At 36.8% G+C, this 18821-nt stretch overlaps 1 protein-coding gene across 1 annotated transcript in view; it reads left to right on the forward strand.

The window, feature by feature from the left end:
• Positions 1-5156: 5156 nt before the first annotated feature.
• ZC2HC1A (zinc finger C2HC-type containing 1A) overlaps positions 5157-18821 on the forward strand; it is a gene marked incomplete at its 5' end in the record, with an annotated part of 59687 nt that continues 46022 nt past the window's right edge. The window contains one exon of the mRNA XM_082858432.1: positions 5157-5256. Within this exon, the coding sequence (XP_082714558.1) occupies positions 5157-5256 (100 nt within the window). The remainder of the gene's footprint in view (positions 5257-18821) is intronic.

The following is an 18821-nucleotide window of genomic DNA, read 5'->3' on the forward strand; positions in this document are numbered from 1 at the left end:
CAAAACCAAGTAATCAATTATATTAGTAATTAGCATGTGTTTATGGGGTGAATTCTTATATAGCTGTTTCCATTAAAAGGTAGCTGCAAAAACTATAGTACCTAATATTTGTTTTAAGAAACAGAGCCAAAAAAAAAAAAAGAAAAAGAAAAGGAAACAGAGCCATAAGGCTTTTAAAATCATAAAGAAGTGCCAAGGTATTTATTTAGTGGATTTATAGTGGTGATGACATCATCAGCATTATATAATATTTATATAATATTTAATAGCAATACTATACAGCATTTTAAAGGAAACTCTTTTAAAGCCTGTGAGAAGCTGCTATGATTAATAATAAAGCAAGGCGGAAGGACTCAATATTTTTCACTTTTTTTTTTCTGTTTTTCTTCCTCCAGGTGAGAAAAGGAACACCTAAAAACATTTTGCTTTCCTGGCAACAATAGGCAAAATTGGATAAAGCTGAAATTCACAACATCTCAAAACATTCTGGGCATTGGTTCTTATTTGAATTTTTAGAGTTACCCCATAACATAAAAGACACTAGAAAAAAATGTTTTTGTTGTCCTCTCCAGTTTGAATCTAAATTATCTCCATTTTCTTAGGATTTGGTTTGGCTTCACTAACAGAAAAACATGTAAACAAATACCCTCATAATCTAGAGGTGAAGAGAACTTTAATAAAAAATCATAAAGAAAATATATTGATGGACTTGACAAAATTAAAGTTAAGGATTTCTATTCAATGACAGGCATCATAGACAAAGTTATCAGATATTTGACAAACTAGAAAAAGATTTTTAAACTAATCAAAATCAGCAAGAAGTTAATATCTAGAATACATAAGGAATTTAAAAATCCATAACAAAAAGATGAGATCACAATATAAAATATGGATAAAACTAGGCAATTCATTGAAAGGCAAATCTGAATCAGCAAGTTTATGAAGAGATTCCCAACTCGTGATTCCCAGCAGATTGGCAAAAATTAGAGCTAAGCCAGGTATTAATGAGATATAGGAAGATGGGCAGTCTTACACGCTGCTGATGGCAGTGTACGCTGGTACAGACATTGCAGAGAACAGTCTGGGCATACTTACTGGAAATGAATATGGCCCAGTAATCCATTCCAGGGATGCATCCCAGAGGAACTTGAGCCCAGGTTCATAAGGGGACAGTCACAAAGATGTTCATTGTAGCAGCCGGTTAGAGGCAGCTGGGTGCCCTTCACTGCAGGAATGAGAAAATAAACTGTGGTGTATGCATATGGTAAAATACTTTTCAGCATTTGGAAGCAATAAACTAGTGTTATATACAGCAGCATAGGTGAATCTCTAAATGAATATTTATTTAAAACCAATTACTCTTATAAGCTGTACCACAACATCTAAGACTTAATAATCCATTGCATATATTGTCCTCTATTGTTCTGTATTATGTCTTGCCCAGGCTTCCTTTACTAGATGTTAACTTCCTAGAGACTAAAGAGACTACTTTGGAGCTTCCTGTTGTGCCTAGAACAGCGTTACATATGTAGGAGTATCTCAATAAGTATTTGAACTAATAGATTTTCATCTGAGATTTGGAATTGTGGTGGCAAGCGACAGATAGATGGGATCATAATTGAAGGTTTAAAAAATTCATCCTTTTGCAGCTGGGCATTAGTTTTGAAAGTGGAGGAGAATAGAGGCTCCTTAAGGAATTGGAGTTCTTTCTGGAACTAGAGGAGAAAGAGGTAGAATAATCACTATCACACTGTGAACGAAGTAACCCTCCAATCAATGAAGGCAATAAAGTTTGCTTTAGGATCCTCTCTTTTTCCTTTTCTTAGTGTTTCCTTGTTCAGGACTATCATTATTTTGTCCCTGAACACTTAAAGATTTTGTTTTGCTTCAATCTACAAAATAAAACTAATAAGACCTAACTCAGAATATGGTTCCTCAGTCTAGAACACTTGTTCAGCCCCTTCTCCCCATTTTTAAGGAAAATATGTCTCTTTTGTTTTTGATGAAAACTATAATTTTTGTTATGATTGCCAAATGTATAAATAAATTTTTATATATTAAATTGTGGTGGGTCAGTCCCCTGGAGACTGTGGAGGGAAAAAAATACCTTATAGAGTAGGTTTAGAAAATGAGTTGGCTTTTCACTGAGATTCAGAATCTCATTTAGCTGTGTTCTGAAAATGATTTGAATGAGGGCCAAAGGATGTCTCTGAAAGGGAAATTGATCTTTGTGTAAGATCCAACAGGAGGTTGGAGCTTTGAAACAAGAAGATATAAGCAGCTTGCTCAGCCCTTTGGAAGGTGCAAATGAGATGTGGATGGGCTCCAGGGAATGGTGGTTGAAGGGAAAGTATTGCAAAGTGTAAAGAATCAGGGATATGATGTAATCAGACAAGCGTGCAATATCTATTTCAGCTACTTAGTAGTTTTGTAATCTGGATCGAGCCAGCAAACATCTCTGAACCTTTCCTTTCTTTTTTGTATGATAGGGAGGTGGGAAGATTTCTAATTCATATTCCTCTATGAATGTTACCATTAGCTAAAAAGATCACTGGAGAGCAAAAGAAAATTATGAACAGATAAAAGCTTAGGAACATAGAGAAGAAACTGAGCTTCATTCATTTTAGTAACTGGATAGTAATGAAATGGGCCTGAAACATAGTAGGTACTCAACAGATATTTGTTGAATGAAGGCATCAGAAAAATGGAATAGATCAAGAGGAAGAAAAGCCAGAGGAAAGCATCAAGACCAAAGAGATTCTCAGGCCAGGCATGTAAGAGATAGAGGAAGGAACTTAGGAAGGCAGTAAGAAATTGTCCTCTTCACCCAGGTATCAGGACCAGGAAAAGCTGAAGAAGCCAGGGTAGCTGGAGCATAAAAGTGTTGAGAGACCATTACCTGTAGAGATTGACAGGCACATTTTAAAGAACTAAGATTCACAGTAGTAATGCCTACACAAATACACCTTAAACAATGAATCTGAATATTTGGATTTACATTTAAGATAATTAGAAAGCAATGTGAGGAGGAAGGGAAGTGAGGAGTCCCATGAAATCGTCATAGGTATTCAGACAGACTAGAGTTTAAATCCAAGCTACCATTCACTAAAAGTATAAAATATTAGCAAAAAAATTAATCTCTCTGAGACATCTAGAAATCGAAGACTTTAATTCTCAAAAATGAAAATTATAGGGCTTCCCTGGTGGCACAGTGGTTGAGAGTCCGCCTGCCGATGCAACACGGGTTTGTGCCCCGGTCCGGGAAGATCCCACATGCCGCGGAGCGGCTAGGACCGTGAGCCATGGCCGCTGAGCCTGCGCATCCGGAGCCTGTGCTCTGTAACGGGAGAGGGCACAGCAGTGAGAGGCCAGCATACCGCCAAAAAAAAAAAAAAAAAAAAAAAAATTATAGTATCTACTTGGTAGAGCTGTTTTGAAGAATAAATAAGTGAATATATGAAAAGGACCTAAAACATGCCTAATATGATTTTTTTAATGGTTACTATTATCCTTATTATTGTTTTTGCTGTTACTATAGCATTTATGCCCAATAGGGTGTGTATCAGCCAACTCCATTTTTTGGCTTGACTTCAAGAATTTGTGATTTGTAAAGTAAATTGTTTATTTTTGGTTTTTCTTCCAAGTGTGCTTTTTTCCTTCTCAGTGCTCTTTTAAAGCACTTCAATGCCCCCACGATTCTCACTTCAGCCTTAGCAGCACCAAGGAGAAAGGACCTTTCCATACTCAGTCCAGGGTGACTAAGTGGCAGGAAAGGCTGTGGGCTGGCCCATTAGGTCTAGGATCTCAGATCTCAGAGGAACAAAAGAGCCAGGGCAGAACCAGGGGTAGGGGAGGTGTTGAGACAGGGCTGTCTCATGATTCCATATAAGAGATGGACTGCATCACATTCAAATATACTTAGATCATCTTCCCAATAAGAGATGGTGCTGCCCTCAAGTGCTTGTTTACTTGTTGATAATGCCATCATTGGAGTGGAGAGCAGAACTCTCGCTTCATAAAGGCTACTGGTTCGTAAGATACATACTTCTAACGGTAGACATAGTTAGATATGATGCCAAAACTTTGTAACTGAACAGATTAATAAGAAAATTAATATAAGATTTGTTATGGAAATTACATTAATACTGATAACTTGCCGAGAGGTATACTGGAGTTACCTGACGATATGGCTTGCTTATCACTGCTAAATCAAATTTCCAAAGACATTTAGTTCTGGTGAAATGTGTTAGACTGTTAAGCAGAGGTTTTAGCTAGTTTTGAAGCTACCTTCATTCCCAAGAGGTTTTCACAGAAACAGGCCTCGTTCTGTCATGTATAGGTTCGTTCCTGCCTTAAACTTCCTGATCAAGCATAGTTTTGATGTTACCTCATCAGCTGGGAGACCTGCATTCTACTTTAGTTCAAGAATGATCAAATCTGGGGCCAGGGGGGGGCCAAGAGTAGCTGAAGATGAAGGGAGGGCTGGGTTTCACCTCTTTTTGGCCCAAGCTTTCATGCTGAGGAAATTGTTTCTAAGTACTGAGAGGAATCTCAGTTCTACAATCCCAGTTAGAAAGTATGGTTTCTGTAGGAAAAAGGTCCCTTAACTCATAAATCTGTGTGTAAAGATAAAGTCTAGGGAATACACTCAGATAAAGTGTGACAATAGCGGGTAACAGAGAGGGTGCTGCTCAGGAGTGTGTAGGACGTGGGCTCTGCTTGTTTGCTTCAAGTCCTCAGAGAGGGACAGACGGGAATTCAGAACTGCACTGACTGAGGGACTGCGGACGGGAACCCTGAGGTGCTGAGATATTCTAAACAGGAGGATAAGGCGTGAAGAAAACAAGGCTGGAATCGAACAAAGGCGCCGTGGAACGGCAGGAGGCAAACCGAACCGCTCTAGGATTACTCGGAGGACTACCTCGAAAGCCTAGCGCCGAGAGCCAGCTGTGCAGCGGCAGCGGGAGAAACTCCACCCCGAGGCTCCGCCCCCAGAAGCTCCGCCCCTTCAGCTCCGGACCAATAGGCGCTCGGAATATTAGCGGGTGGGAGGCGCGGCCGGGTTGCTACAGCCCGAGCTGCGCCGCGGCGGCGGCGGCGGCGGCGGCGGCGGCGGCGGCGGCGGCGGCGGCGGCGGCGGCGGCGGCGGCGGCGGCGGCGGCGGCGGCGGCGGCGGCGGCGGCGGCGGCGGCGGCGGCGTGCTGTTGGAGGAGTCTGGCGGAACTCGAGGCGGTGGCGCCATGGAGTCACTGGAAGGTGAGGAGGTGAAGGGATGCGGGCCGGGCGTCTGGGGGTGGGGTGGCTGGCAGGAGGGGCTGCCCTGGACCTCGGTACCGGGGAGGCCAGGGCAGGTCCGGAGAGATGGACCCCGCCGCTCCTCGGAGGCCCGGGGAACAGGCGGGCGCCCTGCAGCCCCAGCGCGGTCGAGTTAATGAGCCTCAGGCTGCCCCTCCTCAAACAGTCTTCACCTGATGCTTCCCCACCCCGGGCCTGATGCTGGTAAACGCCTGCAAATCCCTTCCTACCATTTTCTGGTCTTGCCTGACTCCCAGAGGGTCCTGTTGGTAATCACAGCCTCCGGCCAGATTTTATTTTCCTTGCAAAGTGGACTCTCCGTTAATGTCTACCGCCTCCCCACCGCCAGCCTTTGCTGGAGGCCCGTGATGTGTCTCCAGCCTCGAGCTTCTGATACTTTTCTTGGCCACTTCCCTTGGTTTCCCTAGGTAACCGTTTTTCCATTTCTACAGCATCTTCTGTGGGAGCGATGCCAAGAGCATCTCCCAAGGAAGTGTCACTGATCAGCTTTAGAGCCGGGACAATAGATTAACCGCAGGATTTAAGGGTTCATTCACGAGGACTCTGTAAGGAAGAGCCAGCATTGATTCGTTATCTTTAGGTTTATCTTTGTGCTGTAACCACGACTCCACATTTTGCTTTGTTCCCAATTCTTTCACTTCTCTATTCTTTTTACCCATTTTATCTTGTGTAATACAGCATTCGCTTAAAAACAACAAAGGGGGGAAGAAAACCCAGCTAGCATTAGCAACAACAGTGTCAAAATTCCTTTTCAAATTGTGGTCAATCCTTCTGATGAAGAATAAGCCTGCAGAATTGCCAGATCCTATTGTCTTGATTTAGCCTTGATTTTTTTTCCCCTCTTAATTTACATAGATTCAGGTGGAATTAATAAACAGAGGCACTGAGTCCTGTGTATTTTTGCACGCTAGAGAGTAAATTGTTTCATGTTGTGTTATGAAAGGAAAAGTAATAACTGATGACTGTTTACAGTGACCTAGGGTCACCAGAAAACAAATGCAATAATGAGTGTGATAGTATTTCATGCTTTTGCTCCTAGGCGAAGCTCTCATAGTAAACACCTTGAGGATGATAGATAATCAAGAATTCTGATGATTTTTCCACTTGTGAGCTGCTGCAGTATACTACGACAAATGAAGTTCTTGTTCTTTGCTTGTTTAATTTTAGGCAGATCACTCAAGTTTCCATGAAATAGGAATTGTAATGAAAGTATTCTTTACTCAAGATACTTTTGTTTAGAGAACTCCTGGAGGCAGCTTTTATTTTATTTTTTTAAAATAAATTTTCAAACGTGGTATTATAGCATAGTGGGTAGGATCATGGGTCCTGGAATTCTCATGAAATTATCATAATATACATAAAGTGCTTTAGAATAGTTGTTTTTCTGCAGATTCCTATTATTTTATTCAACATTTATAATTGAGGCAAAGATCTTCATCTGATTTTTCATTTATGTATTCTAAGCATCTAAAACAGTGTCTGACACAAAGTAGGTATTCAGTAAATATTTCTTGTTAGATAAATGACTTTATCTATGAGAGGCTCTGGGGATGCAGAAAAAAATAAAAATTCAAAGCCCTGTTCTCATGGAGCCTACGTTTTAGGGAATCTCATATTTTAGCAGTGCTAAGACATTACTATTGAAATCTTACCAAGGATGCTTTTAAAATATAATGAAAACCTATTATAATACTCAATTACATGGGTGGAGGAAAACATGAATTCTGGTGTAATATGGTATGTTATCGCGGGCGTGTTTTAGGGGGCCAGCTTGTGATGTTTCATGTTAAACAGTACTTGTTCTTTACTCATTTTTTTTTAAACAAAATAAGTTGCTGTCATTAACTATGATGTGTTTAATTGTAATGAATTAGGTTAAAATATATGAAATTATTCTTGTAGGCCAAAACAGTTGAATATTGGTAACTTCAAATAGTAATGAAATAAAATTTTTTATTTTAATAAAATAAAAGCTCTAAGAGTCTTTTGTTGAAGTTAGTGCCTTTCTTTTACTCCTTTTTTAAAATTAGTCCTTGTTAGGTCATACTTTATAAAGATGAACTTTGAGTCTCAGGGTTACCATTCATTCATTCATTCATCTATGCCTTCGTTTAATAAACAGTGATACATTGGTACAGTGATAGTTAAGATAGTTCTTCCCTATTGGAAATTAAAACCTAGCACTTTGAAGGTGTTTAATGAACATTATATTACAGTAGAAAATCTTTAAGAGTTTGCTTAATATATATCATAGTAATTGAGCAAATATTGTACTGCTTGGCATTAGACCCATGTTTTTAGTTGAAGCTAGTTAGCAGACTAATCTTGATTGTAAAACCAGAAAATATACGGACCCCTGAAAAATTTTATTGAAGATTATCATACTCTTTATTTTTAAAATAACTTGCATGTAGATCATATATCGCTTACATTATTTTTGGTCTTTCTGGGACTTTTATATTTCCTGGATTGTCAGGAGTTGAGCTGTTAGGTTGAACACTGTATTTCAAAATAAAATATTAAATTATTGCTCATGATTTTGTATACTCTGTATCTGAGCACTTCTGCATTGTGTGTGCAATTAGAGTAAAGCCTTTAATTCCTTTTCACCTAAAGCTCGTGCCCTATAGGTATGTCTAAAGGCAATAGACGTATTTCTAGATTTGGGAGAGTTCAGTCTCTCATAAGCTTTTCATCTGTAAAATGGAGAGATGAAAAACCCTAAGCAGATTTTATCCATATTATTTTCATTCCTTTCATAATATCTTGATAAGCAGTTATTAACAAATAAGACAGAGATCAAGCTGCCTATTCCTCTTTTGGACTGCTAAAATTAGTAGATCTTAGTGTACTGCCCTCTAAAACTTGATTAGAAGTCTGATTGCTCTTTTCTAATGTAGCTCTTGATGTAGTTGAAGACAGCCATGCTGTCGCATTAGGGTTTTTTGTTTTGTTTTTCCCTAATCTAAGCAATGGTTTAACTGAGTAATTCTTCATCTTTATTAATTTATCTAAATTCATTTTTTGTGTGTGTGCTGAATCTGATGCTAGGTTATTTTAATAGTCAACATATTGGACAGGTCTGTGTTTGGATTCTTGCTTTGTTTTGTTTTGTTTTTAGCTCTGTGATTTGGTTAATCTGAACCTCAGTTTCCTCAGCTATAAAAAATGGAGCTACTAAATACCAATCTACCTGAACTATATTAAGAATTTAATGATGAAAACATGTATAAAGCATTTGGCAAGCCGCCTAGTACATAGGAAGCCCCCTCCTGTACTTGTTTGTTGGATGGATAAAATCACAGGACATGTGTTAGGACCTTGAGAGTGGTTCAATATAGGTAAAACATAGCAGGCTTGGAAGGGACTGTGGGCAATCTCACTAGATAATTATGGCAGCAGGATAGATTGGGGAAGGGAGAGGCTGGAAATACATATATGTGATAAGGATTTGAAGTAAGGCAAAAGTAGCAGAAATTAAAAGGGGTATAGATTTAGAAGATATTTCTGAGATGGAAAGATGAAATAGAACTGCTCGAAGTGAAAGGGAAAAGGAATCAAAGATAAAGCAGCTTTCTAGCTTGGACTTAAGAGTTAACATTAAGATCTTTAACCAAGAGAAAGACAAGTTTGGAAGATGAGGTAATGATTTTGGCTTTAGAAGTGTTGTGTTTGTATGGTACTTGGGGCATATCTGGTGGAAAAATTTTATAGCTACTTGTAAATATCTATCTGGAGTTTTTAGTTTAGTAGTCATCAGCATATAAGTGACAGCAAGTGGATGTGTTTGCCCAGGAAAGCTATATTTAACAAAACAAAGAAAAAAACTTGTGAGGGACTGATGCTTTAGGGTTGAGCAAGAAAGGAAGTTGGAGTGGGGAACAGTCTTTAAAAAGGTTTAAAATTGTCAAGAAAGGGAATTGGGGGAGAACAAATATTTACTAAGTAATGAATATGCTAGAAAAAGCCTATAGCACCTGGTATTCCTGGAGATCTAAGTACTGACTAGGTTAAACTCTGCTTAGTTGTGAAATATGAAAAACTTGGGCTTAGGAGAGAGAAATACCATTGAAGCCAAGAGAGAAAGGACTTTAAAGGCAGAAGGGATTGATCAGCAGAGCCTCATGATGTAGAAAGGTCCAGTAGGTGACGATTCAAAAGAGCGCTTTCAGTTTGACAATTAATAGGTTAACAGTGATCAGTTGCCTCTGTTTCTTACGGTCTTTAATGCCTCATTTTTTTTTTTTAACAGTGAGTCTAAATTACTTTATTTTCAAATTTCTTCAAACATGAAGGAATTTGAGTCTATGCATTGTTCCCTGAATATAAACTCAGTTGGTTTAATATAAAGTGTTAAATGTGAAGTATTCTCATTTCCATGCTTTCTAGATAGTATGTAATTTCAGTTTCAAATTTCTCTCTGATTCAGAGGTTATTTATGAGAGTGTTCCTTAACTTCCAAAATGTTAAGTTTTTTTTTTTGTTAAGATGTTTTTAGTCATTAGTTTTTATTTACTTTTAATTTTGTGTGTTCTATGAGTAGTCTACCTTTCAAAAAGTTTTAAAAAGTTTTCTTTGTGGTCAAATACACCATAAATTTCTCCATGTTTTATAGTCATACAAAAATGCACACTCTGAATTGGTAGGAAACAAAGTACATATAATTTTTTAAAATAAATTTATTTATTTATTTTATTGTTGGCTGTTTTGGGTCTTCGTTGCTGCTTGCGGACTTCCTCTAGTTGCGGTGAGCAGGGGCTACTCTTCGTTGTGGTGCGTGGGCTTCTCATTGCGGGGGCTTCTCGTTGCGGAGCACGGGCTCTAGGCGCGCGGGCTTCAGTAGTTGTGGCTCGCAGGCTCTAGAGCACATAATGCCTCCTTATTAAAGAAGCTTTCACTGATCTTACCCACTTCTCAAACACACACATAACAAAATATATAAAATGTCAGGTAGTGAAAAAAAAGTGATTTTTTTTTTTTCCCCAAAGAATAGAAACTCCATAAGATCAGGATCTTTGTTTTTTTAATCACTGTTTGCCTAACTCCTAGAACAGTTCCTGTCTCATGCTAGGTGCTCCATAAATACTTGTTGAATCAACAAATGGGTCTATTTTAATATAGTGTTTAATCCTGTTAAAGCTTGCCTGCAGTTCAGATAGGGGGAGAATGAGAGGTAGAGAGGAGCTAGTCAGTAAATGTAAGCCAGTGTTTCAAAAAATATGATACTTGGGGCATCAGTCCTAAATACCTTTTAGGGGCAGAAAGAATTTATGTTGGGGAAATAACAGCATACTAAATCTTTCTCTGTCTTTTTTTTTAAGACTGAGGAAGTTCTGTTCTAAGAAAACCTGTTTGTTTAATTTAGCATTTTCCAAACATTTGACCATGATCAAAGGATTTAAGGGTGCTTGGTAGAAGTAGTGGACATGACTAGTCAGGTTCAGACTGGATAGGAAGGGAAGTGCAGTCAAGAATGGGTTATCAAGAAAATGCAAGTCACTCTGAGATCAAGAAAGTGATTTAGAGGTAGATGGTAGAAGCCTGTGGTTCCGGAGGGAGCTTGTGTATTTTAAGAGTCCAGAGGTGGATCATTCTAAGTTGTTTTAGCAGTGGTGGTTTTATGCTGAACTGTAGTGCAGGCCACTAAAGTGGAGTGGAGGGTGAAGGATGTGTGCTGAGTAGGTTAAGCATGAATGTTGAAACGTTGAAATCTAGGATGAGCTGAAAAGGAATATCTTGTGAGATATTAGAGATTGTTGACCTGGAAGTAATTCGGTTTTAAAAAAGGATTGTAGGAAGAAAGTAGTAAAACAGGTGCTGTGTACTTCAAAAGAGAGGTTTGTTGAGTTTTAAAGGTTGGTTTCAGATAAGCAGTGACCAGTGGTGAAGGAATAGACATGAAACACAGAGCCCAGAATTGTTCTTGATTTCCAAGATTTTTCTTTTGGAAATGTTCTCTACTATTTCTTAAATATATACATTTTTAGAATGTCATAACTATTTTAGATAAGAGCAAATTATTTCACATCACCTGTATAATAGTATTATATAAAGATACCATTTTAAGTCTTATTATCGTGCAGATTTTGAAATTACTCAATACAGTAACTCATAACAGAATCAACAGTATGTACAGGATAAATTTTGTAAGGAGAGGTTGGCTTCTTTAAAGTTTTAGAATATTAAATACTTATTCACTTGGTTCTGTCTATCAGTTTGAATGCTTCTTTCAACAGTGAATATCATCTCTCTCTACTGTATTTATATAAGCCCCACAATTCTCTAGCATTCGCCACTCAGGAGAAAGTAGTGGAGTTTGCCTGTATGCCCTGGAGAGTAGTATTTTTTATTTCATTGGTTGTGAAACATTTTTATATATAACATCTCAGTTGATCCTTTTAAATTTTAAGGTAGATTGAGCGGACGTTATCTTCATTTAACAGATGTTAAACTTCAGGCTACCTATATGATTAGTCATACATTTTCTTGTAGTTCATATAGTGAAAACTTTTCCAACAAGGAGAGAGACATCATGTTCTTTGCTATAGGTCCTCGCAGATTCTCAGTTCTATATATAGACAAGTGGAAGTGATTTCCTCAGCATCCTGCACACTACCTGAAACATTCATTCTACTGTCCACAATTGGTCAATTGGTTTAATCATTCTTATATGTGACCAACTTTTTTTTTTAATATAACATCAGTAAGGGAGGTGTCTTATCATCATTTACTTTTCTTATTAATGTGGTCTTAAGGTAGATTTTATTAAATAAGTATGCTATATTTATTATGGCATAATAGAGGTAGAAGCGGGCCACATAGTTCATTTAATCTAACTTTCTTATTTTATGCAAGAGGAATGTGAACCTTAGGTTAAATATCTTGCCCAGCAAGTCATAGCTCTAAGTGACAGAGCTGGGACGTGAACTTAGATAGTATGAGACAAATTCCAGTGCCTTTTCTACGACACTCTCGTGTCTTTTAATGAATGCCATTAGAACAAAATGTGGTGGTGTGACTCTAAACCCTAAGCTGCTTATCATTACCTGTCGGTAGAAGTTCTTTTCAGGGGATGTTGATACCAACACACATGATATATTTTGTGGATTATAGGGCTATACTCTATAAGAGGAAACTGTAAATTTATTTATTTATTTTATTTTGAATAAAGTAATAACTTAAAAAATTTTTTTGTGATAATTGTTTTTAAATGTTTTCTCTTTAATGCTGTTTTCTCTTTTTTATGCCTTGTAGTGATAATAATTTTCTTTTCCTTTAAAGACAGTCTGAACATGTTTGATGACTTGTAGGAATTAATCCCAGGAGTTGGATTTTATTTTATGTTAGTATTCTAGTTGCTGTTATATTAAGTTTTAAGCTTTTGTATTAAAAAAAAAAAGGAAGATGATTTGGCTCTTAGATATAGTGAAGAAGTAAATCATGTAGACTGTTGGCTTTATGAAGCAAAGATTGTGTGACTCCACCCTTGTGTCACTGTTACTTGGTACATGCTTGGCAAGTATTGATAGTAGGTACTCAAGTAGACACTCACATTATTTCCATGTGTTGAATTGATTTTTCTCAATAGTTAATTTTTTATAAGATTTTGCTTTGTTTTCTATTTAACAAGGAAATACTGAAATATACTTTTAAGCAAGTAACATAGTGGTACTTTTCAACATTTTATATGGATACATTTTTAAATTATTGTTTGGAATTTAAAGGAAGACATGAAAACTAAATAGGCAAGCCTAATAGATTATGCAGTATGTGGTATCACTTTGACAGTCGTTATGAAGACATTCTAATCTTCATATACCTAATGGATTCCATCCAGCAACTGCTTCAACTTTTTGGATACTTAATGGAATTAAGTGATCCAGAAAAATGAAGCTGCTTTGCTCTCCCTCCCTAAATAACCTCGTCTTTGCTATTGGAAAACACAAATCAGGCAAATCTTAGTTTTGCTTTTGTAGTGTTCACAGCTTACCCGCCACCATACAGACTTTGGCCTCCATCTATCTACCACTGAAATAGTGCAGTAGAGTACTTGGAGAATGAGAGAACAAAACAATTCTTCTGTTACTGTTTGATTGCATTTCCACCAATGTCTTTTTTGATTCTCCTGATAAGTTTTCTGTGGACTCACTAAATGCCTTGGAACAACACATTACATGAAGTCCATAATCGTACTTTTTTCATGAGTTTGTTACTTCTAAAAGAAAATGTTTTTTTTACTTTCATATGATAAAAGAATTTTAACAGAAATTCAGCAAAAGATATAAGGATATCATTTTTGTCATTTTTATGAAAATTACAGGTATGGAAATAAATTTAGGTGTGCTGTTTGGCTAGATAATAAAATGACAAATTGACTTAGTTATGTAGGATTCCCAAAGAATGTAGTTTGTGTGTGTGTACATGTGATGAAATTTGTTCGGTGCAAGTACATGATAGATACATTAACTTCTGATTTTGTAAAAGTTGCAGCTACTTCTTCCTTATTTAATCAGTTGTGCCGATAAGGTCAGATTATCTCAATTTGTTGGTCCAGTGAATCTTAACATAATATTATATGTATAAATTAATGAACAATTCACATAATGCATAGTAACTAGGTGATCTTTTACTTAAAACCTAATACTTCTGTTGTCGGGGAGGACAACATTCTTTTAATTCTAGACTCCCTAATCATATCAGGAAGCCACCTCACTGATCTCCAGGGTTATTTCTTACTTTTTTTTTTTTTTTAGTTTAAAAAAACGTTGTATTGTGGAAAAATAGACATAAAATTTACCATTTTAACCATTTTTAAGTGTACAATTCAGTGGTATTTAGTACATTCACATTGTGCAAATATCATCACTATCCATCCCCAGAACGTTTTCATCATCCCAAATTGTAGCACCTGGTTTTTTTGTTTGCTTTTTTTTTTTAAAACATCTTTAGTGGAGTATAATTGCTTTACAATGCTGTGTTAGTTTCTGCTTTATAACAAAGTGAATCAGTTATACATATACACATGTTCCCATATCTCTTCCCTCTTGCGTCTCCCTCCCTCCCACCCTCCCTATCCCACCCATCTAGGTGGTCACAAAGCACCGAGCTGATCTCCCTGTGCTGTGCGGCTGCTTCCCACTAGCTATCTACCTTATATTTGGTAGTGTGTATATGTCCATGCCTCTCTCTCGCTTTGTCACAGCTTACCCTTCCCCCTCCCCATATCCTCAAGTCCATTCTGTAGTAGGTCTGTGTCTTTTCCTGTCTTACCCCTAGGTTCTTCATGACATTTTTTTTTCCTTAAATTCCATATATATGTGTTAGCATACGGTATTTGTCTTTCTCTTTCTGACTTACTTCACTCTGTATGACAGACTCTATGTCTATCCACCTCATTACAAATAGCTCAATTTCATTACTTTTTATGGCTGAGTAATATTCCATTGTATATATGTGCCACATTTTCTTTATCCATTCATCCGATGATGGACACTTAGGTTGTTTCCGTCTCCGGGCTATTGTAAATAGAGCTGCAATGAACATTTTGGTACATGACTCTTTATGAATTTTGGTTTTCTCAGGGTATATGCCCAGTAGTGGGATTGCTGGGTCATATGGTAGTTCTATTTGTAGTTTTTTAAGGAACCTCCATACTGTTCTCCATAGTGGCTGAACTAATTCACATTGCCACCAGCAGTGCAAGAGTGTTCCATTTTCTGCACACCCTCTCCAGCATTTATTGTTTCTAGATTTTTTGATGATGGCCATTCTGACTGGTGTGAGATGATATCTCATTGTAGTTTTGATTTGCATTTCTCTAATGATTAATGATGTTGAGCATTCTTTCATGTGTTTGTTGGCAGTCTGTAGATCTTCTTTGGAGAAAAGTCTATTTAGGTCTTCTGCCCATTTCTGGATTGGGTTGTTTGTTTTTTTTTGTTATTGAGCTGCATGAGCTGTTTATAAATTTTGGAGATTAATCCTTTGTCAGTTGCTTCATTTGCAAATATTTTCTCCTATTCTGAGGGTTGTCTTTTGGTCTTGTTTATGGTTTCCTTTGCTGTGCAAAAGCTTTGAAGTTTCATTATGTCCCATTTGTTTATTTTTGTTTTTATTTCCCTTTCTCTAGGAGGTGAGTCAAAAGGATCTTGCTGTGATTTATGTCATAGAGTGTTCTGCCTATGTTTTCCTCTAAGAGTTTGATAGTTTCTGGCCTTACATTTAGGTCTTTAATCCATTGTGAGTTTATTTTTGTGTATGGTGTTAGGGAGTGATCTAATCTCATACTTTTACATGTACCTGTCCAGTTTTCCCAGCACCACTTATTGAAGAGGCTGTCCTTTCTCCACTGTACATTCCTGCCTCCTTTATCAAAGATAAATTGACCATATGTGCGTGGGTTTATCTCTGGGCTTTCTATCCTGTTCCATTGATCTATATTTCTGTTTTTGTGCCAGTATCATACTGTCTTGATTACTGTAGCTTTGTAGTATCGTCTGAAGTCAGGGAGCCTGATTCCTCCAGCTCTGTTTTTCATTCTCAAGATTGCTTTGGCTATTTGGGGTCTTTTGTATTTCCATCCAAATTGTAAAATTTTTTGTTCTAGTTCTGTGAAAAATGCCAGTGGTAGTTTGATAGGGATTGCATTGAATCTGTAGATTGCTTTGGGTAGTAGAGTCATTTTCACAATGTTGATTACTCCAATCCCAGAACATGGTATATCTCTCCATCTATTTGTATCATCTTTAATTTCTTTCATCAGTGTCTTGTAATTTTCTACATACAGGTCTTTTGTCTCCTTAGGTAGGTTTATTCCTAGATATTTTATTCTTTTTGTTGCAGTGGTAAATGGGAGTGTTTTCTTGATTTCACTTTCAGATTTTTCATCATTAGTGTATAGGAATGCCAGAGATTTCTGTGCATTAATTTTGTATCCTGCTACTTTACCAAATTCATTGATTAGCTCTAGTAGTTTTCTGGTAGCATCTTTAGGATTCTCTATGTATAGTATCATATCTTCTGCAAACAGTAGCACCTGTTTTTATCTTATTTTTTTCTTCCAGTTTTATATATATATAATTGACATAGAGCACTGTGTAAGGTTTACAGCATACTGATTTGATTTATATACATCATGAAATGATTACCACAATAAATTTAGTGAATATCCATCATCTTATACAGATACAAAATAAAAGGAAAAAAAAAACATTGCTTTCCTTGTGATGAGAAGCTCCTAGGATCCAATCTCTTAACTTTATATACAACATAGAACAGTGTTAATTATGTTTATCATATTGTATATTACATCTCTAGTACTTGTTTATCTCATTACTGGAAATTTGTACCTTTTGATAATGTTCGTCCAGTTTCCCATCCTCCCCCCCGCCCACCCCGTGTAGCCACAAATCTGATCTCTTTTTCTATGAATTTGTTTAGGAAGTATATTTGACTACAAAACTATTTTTGTTCCTGGCGCACAATTTAGTAATTTGATGCTTCTCTACATTTCAAAATGATCCCCATGATAAGTCTAGTTATTATCTGTCACCATGCAAAGATATTACATTATTATTGACTATTTTCCACACTGTACTTTTCATACCTGTGACTCATTTATTTTGTAACTGGAAGTTTGTTTGTCTTAATCTCCCTCACCTATTTCCTCCCCACCCCACCAACCCCTCTCCCTTGGCAACTACCTGTTTGTTCTTTGTGTCTATGACTGTGTTTCTGTTTTAAGTTTGTTCATTTGTTTTTTAAATTCCACATATAAGTGAAATTATACAGTATTTGTCTTTCTCTATCTTACTTCACGTAGCATAATACCCTCTAGTTCCATCCATTTTGTCACAAATGATAAGATTTCATTTTTTAGGGCTGAGTAGTATTCGTGTGTGTGTGTGTGCGTGCGTGTGCACGCACGTGTGTCATTTTCTTTATCCATTCCTCTCTGGATGAGCACTGATTCAGTCAATGCTCATATATTTTTCTAGGAATTTGTCCATATCTTCTAACTTGTCCATTTTATTGGCGTATAATTGTTCATGGTAATCTCTTATGATCCTTTGTATTTGCATGGTATTAAGTGTAACTTCACTTCCATTTCTGATTTTTTTTTTAATTTGAGCCCTCTCTCTTTTTTTCTTGATGAGTTTAGCTGAAGTTTTATCAATTTTGTTTAGCTTTTCAAGGAACCAGCTCTTATTTTAATTGACATTTTCTATTATTTTTAGTCTCTATTTTATTTATTTCTGCTGTATTCTTTATGATTTCTTCTATTAAGTTTGGGTTTTGTTTGTTCTTCTTTCTCTAGTTCCTTTAGGTATAAGGATAGGTTGTTTATTTGAGATTTTTCCTGTTTCCTGAGGTAGGTTTGTATTGCTATAAACTTCCCTCTTAGAACTGCTTTTGCTGAAACCTATAGATTTGATTTCTTCTTTGATTTCTTCAGTGACCCATTGGTTGTTTAGTTCCACATGTTTATGGGATTTTTTGCAGTTTTTTTTCCTTGTAGTTGATTTCTGGTGTCATAGCATGTGCCTGAAAAGTTTCTTGATATGATTTCAGTCTTCTCAAATTCACTGAGACTTGTTTTATGGCCTACCATGTGATCTATACTGGAGAATGTTCCATGTGCACTTGAAAAGAATGTGTATTCTGATGCTTTTGGATGGAATATTCTATATTTATTAAGACCATCTGGTCTAATGTGTTGTTTAAGGCTAGTGTTTCCGTATTGATTTTCTCTCTGGATGATCTGTTCATTGATGTAAGTGGGGTGTTAAAGCCCCCTACTGTTATTGTGTTGCTGTCCATTTCTCCCTTTTTGTTCGTTAATATTTGCTTTATGTCTTTAGGTGCATCTATGTTGAGTGCATATATATTTACAATTGTTATAGCTTTTTCTTGGATTGATCCCTTTATTATTAGGTAAAGTCCTACTTTGTCTCTTGTTACAGTCATTGTTTTAAAGTCTACTTTGTCCGATATAAGTATTGCTACCTCGGTTTCTTTTAAATTTCCGTTTGCATGGAATACCTTTGTCCATTCCCTCACTTTCAGTCTGTGTGTTCCTTTAGATCTGGACTGAATCTCTTGATTAGCATATATACAAGTCCTGTTTTTGTATCCATTGAGCCACCCTATGTCTTTTGATTGGAGCACTCTGTGTCCATATACATTTTAAGTGTAATTGTTGATAGGTATGTACTTATTGCCATTTTGTTAATTGTTTTCAGGTTTAGTTTGTAGTTTTGTTGTTGTTGTTATTCCTTCTTCTTTTGCTCTCATTCCTTGTGATTTGATGACTGTGTTTAATACTATGTTTAGATTTCTTTCAGTTTTTTGTGTTTGTGTCTGTTACAGATTTTTAGTTTGGTTACCAGAGGTTTATATATAGCAATCAATATATATGTGATTATTTTAAGTTGATGTGATGTCCTCTTAAGTTTGAATGTATTCTAACAACCCTGAGTTTTTACTCCCCTTCTATGTTTAATGTT

Source organism: Leucopleurus acutus, assembly GCF_964270905.1.
Source record: "Leucopleurus acutus genome assembly, chromosome: 17".
NCBI lineage: Eukaryota > Metazoa > Chordata > Mammalia > Artiodactyla > Delphinidae > Leucopleurus > Leucopleurus acutus.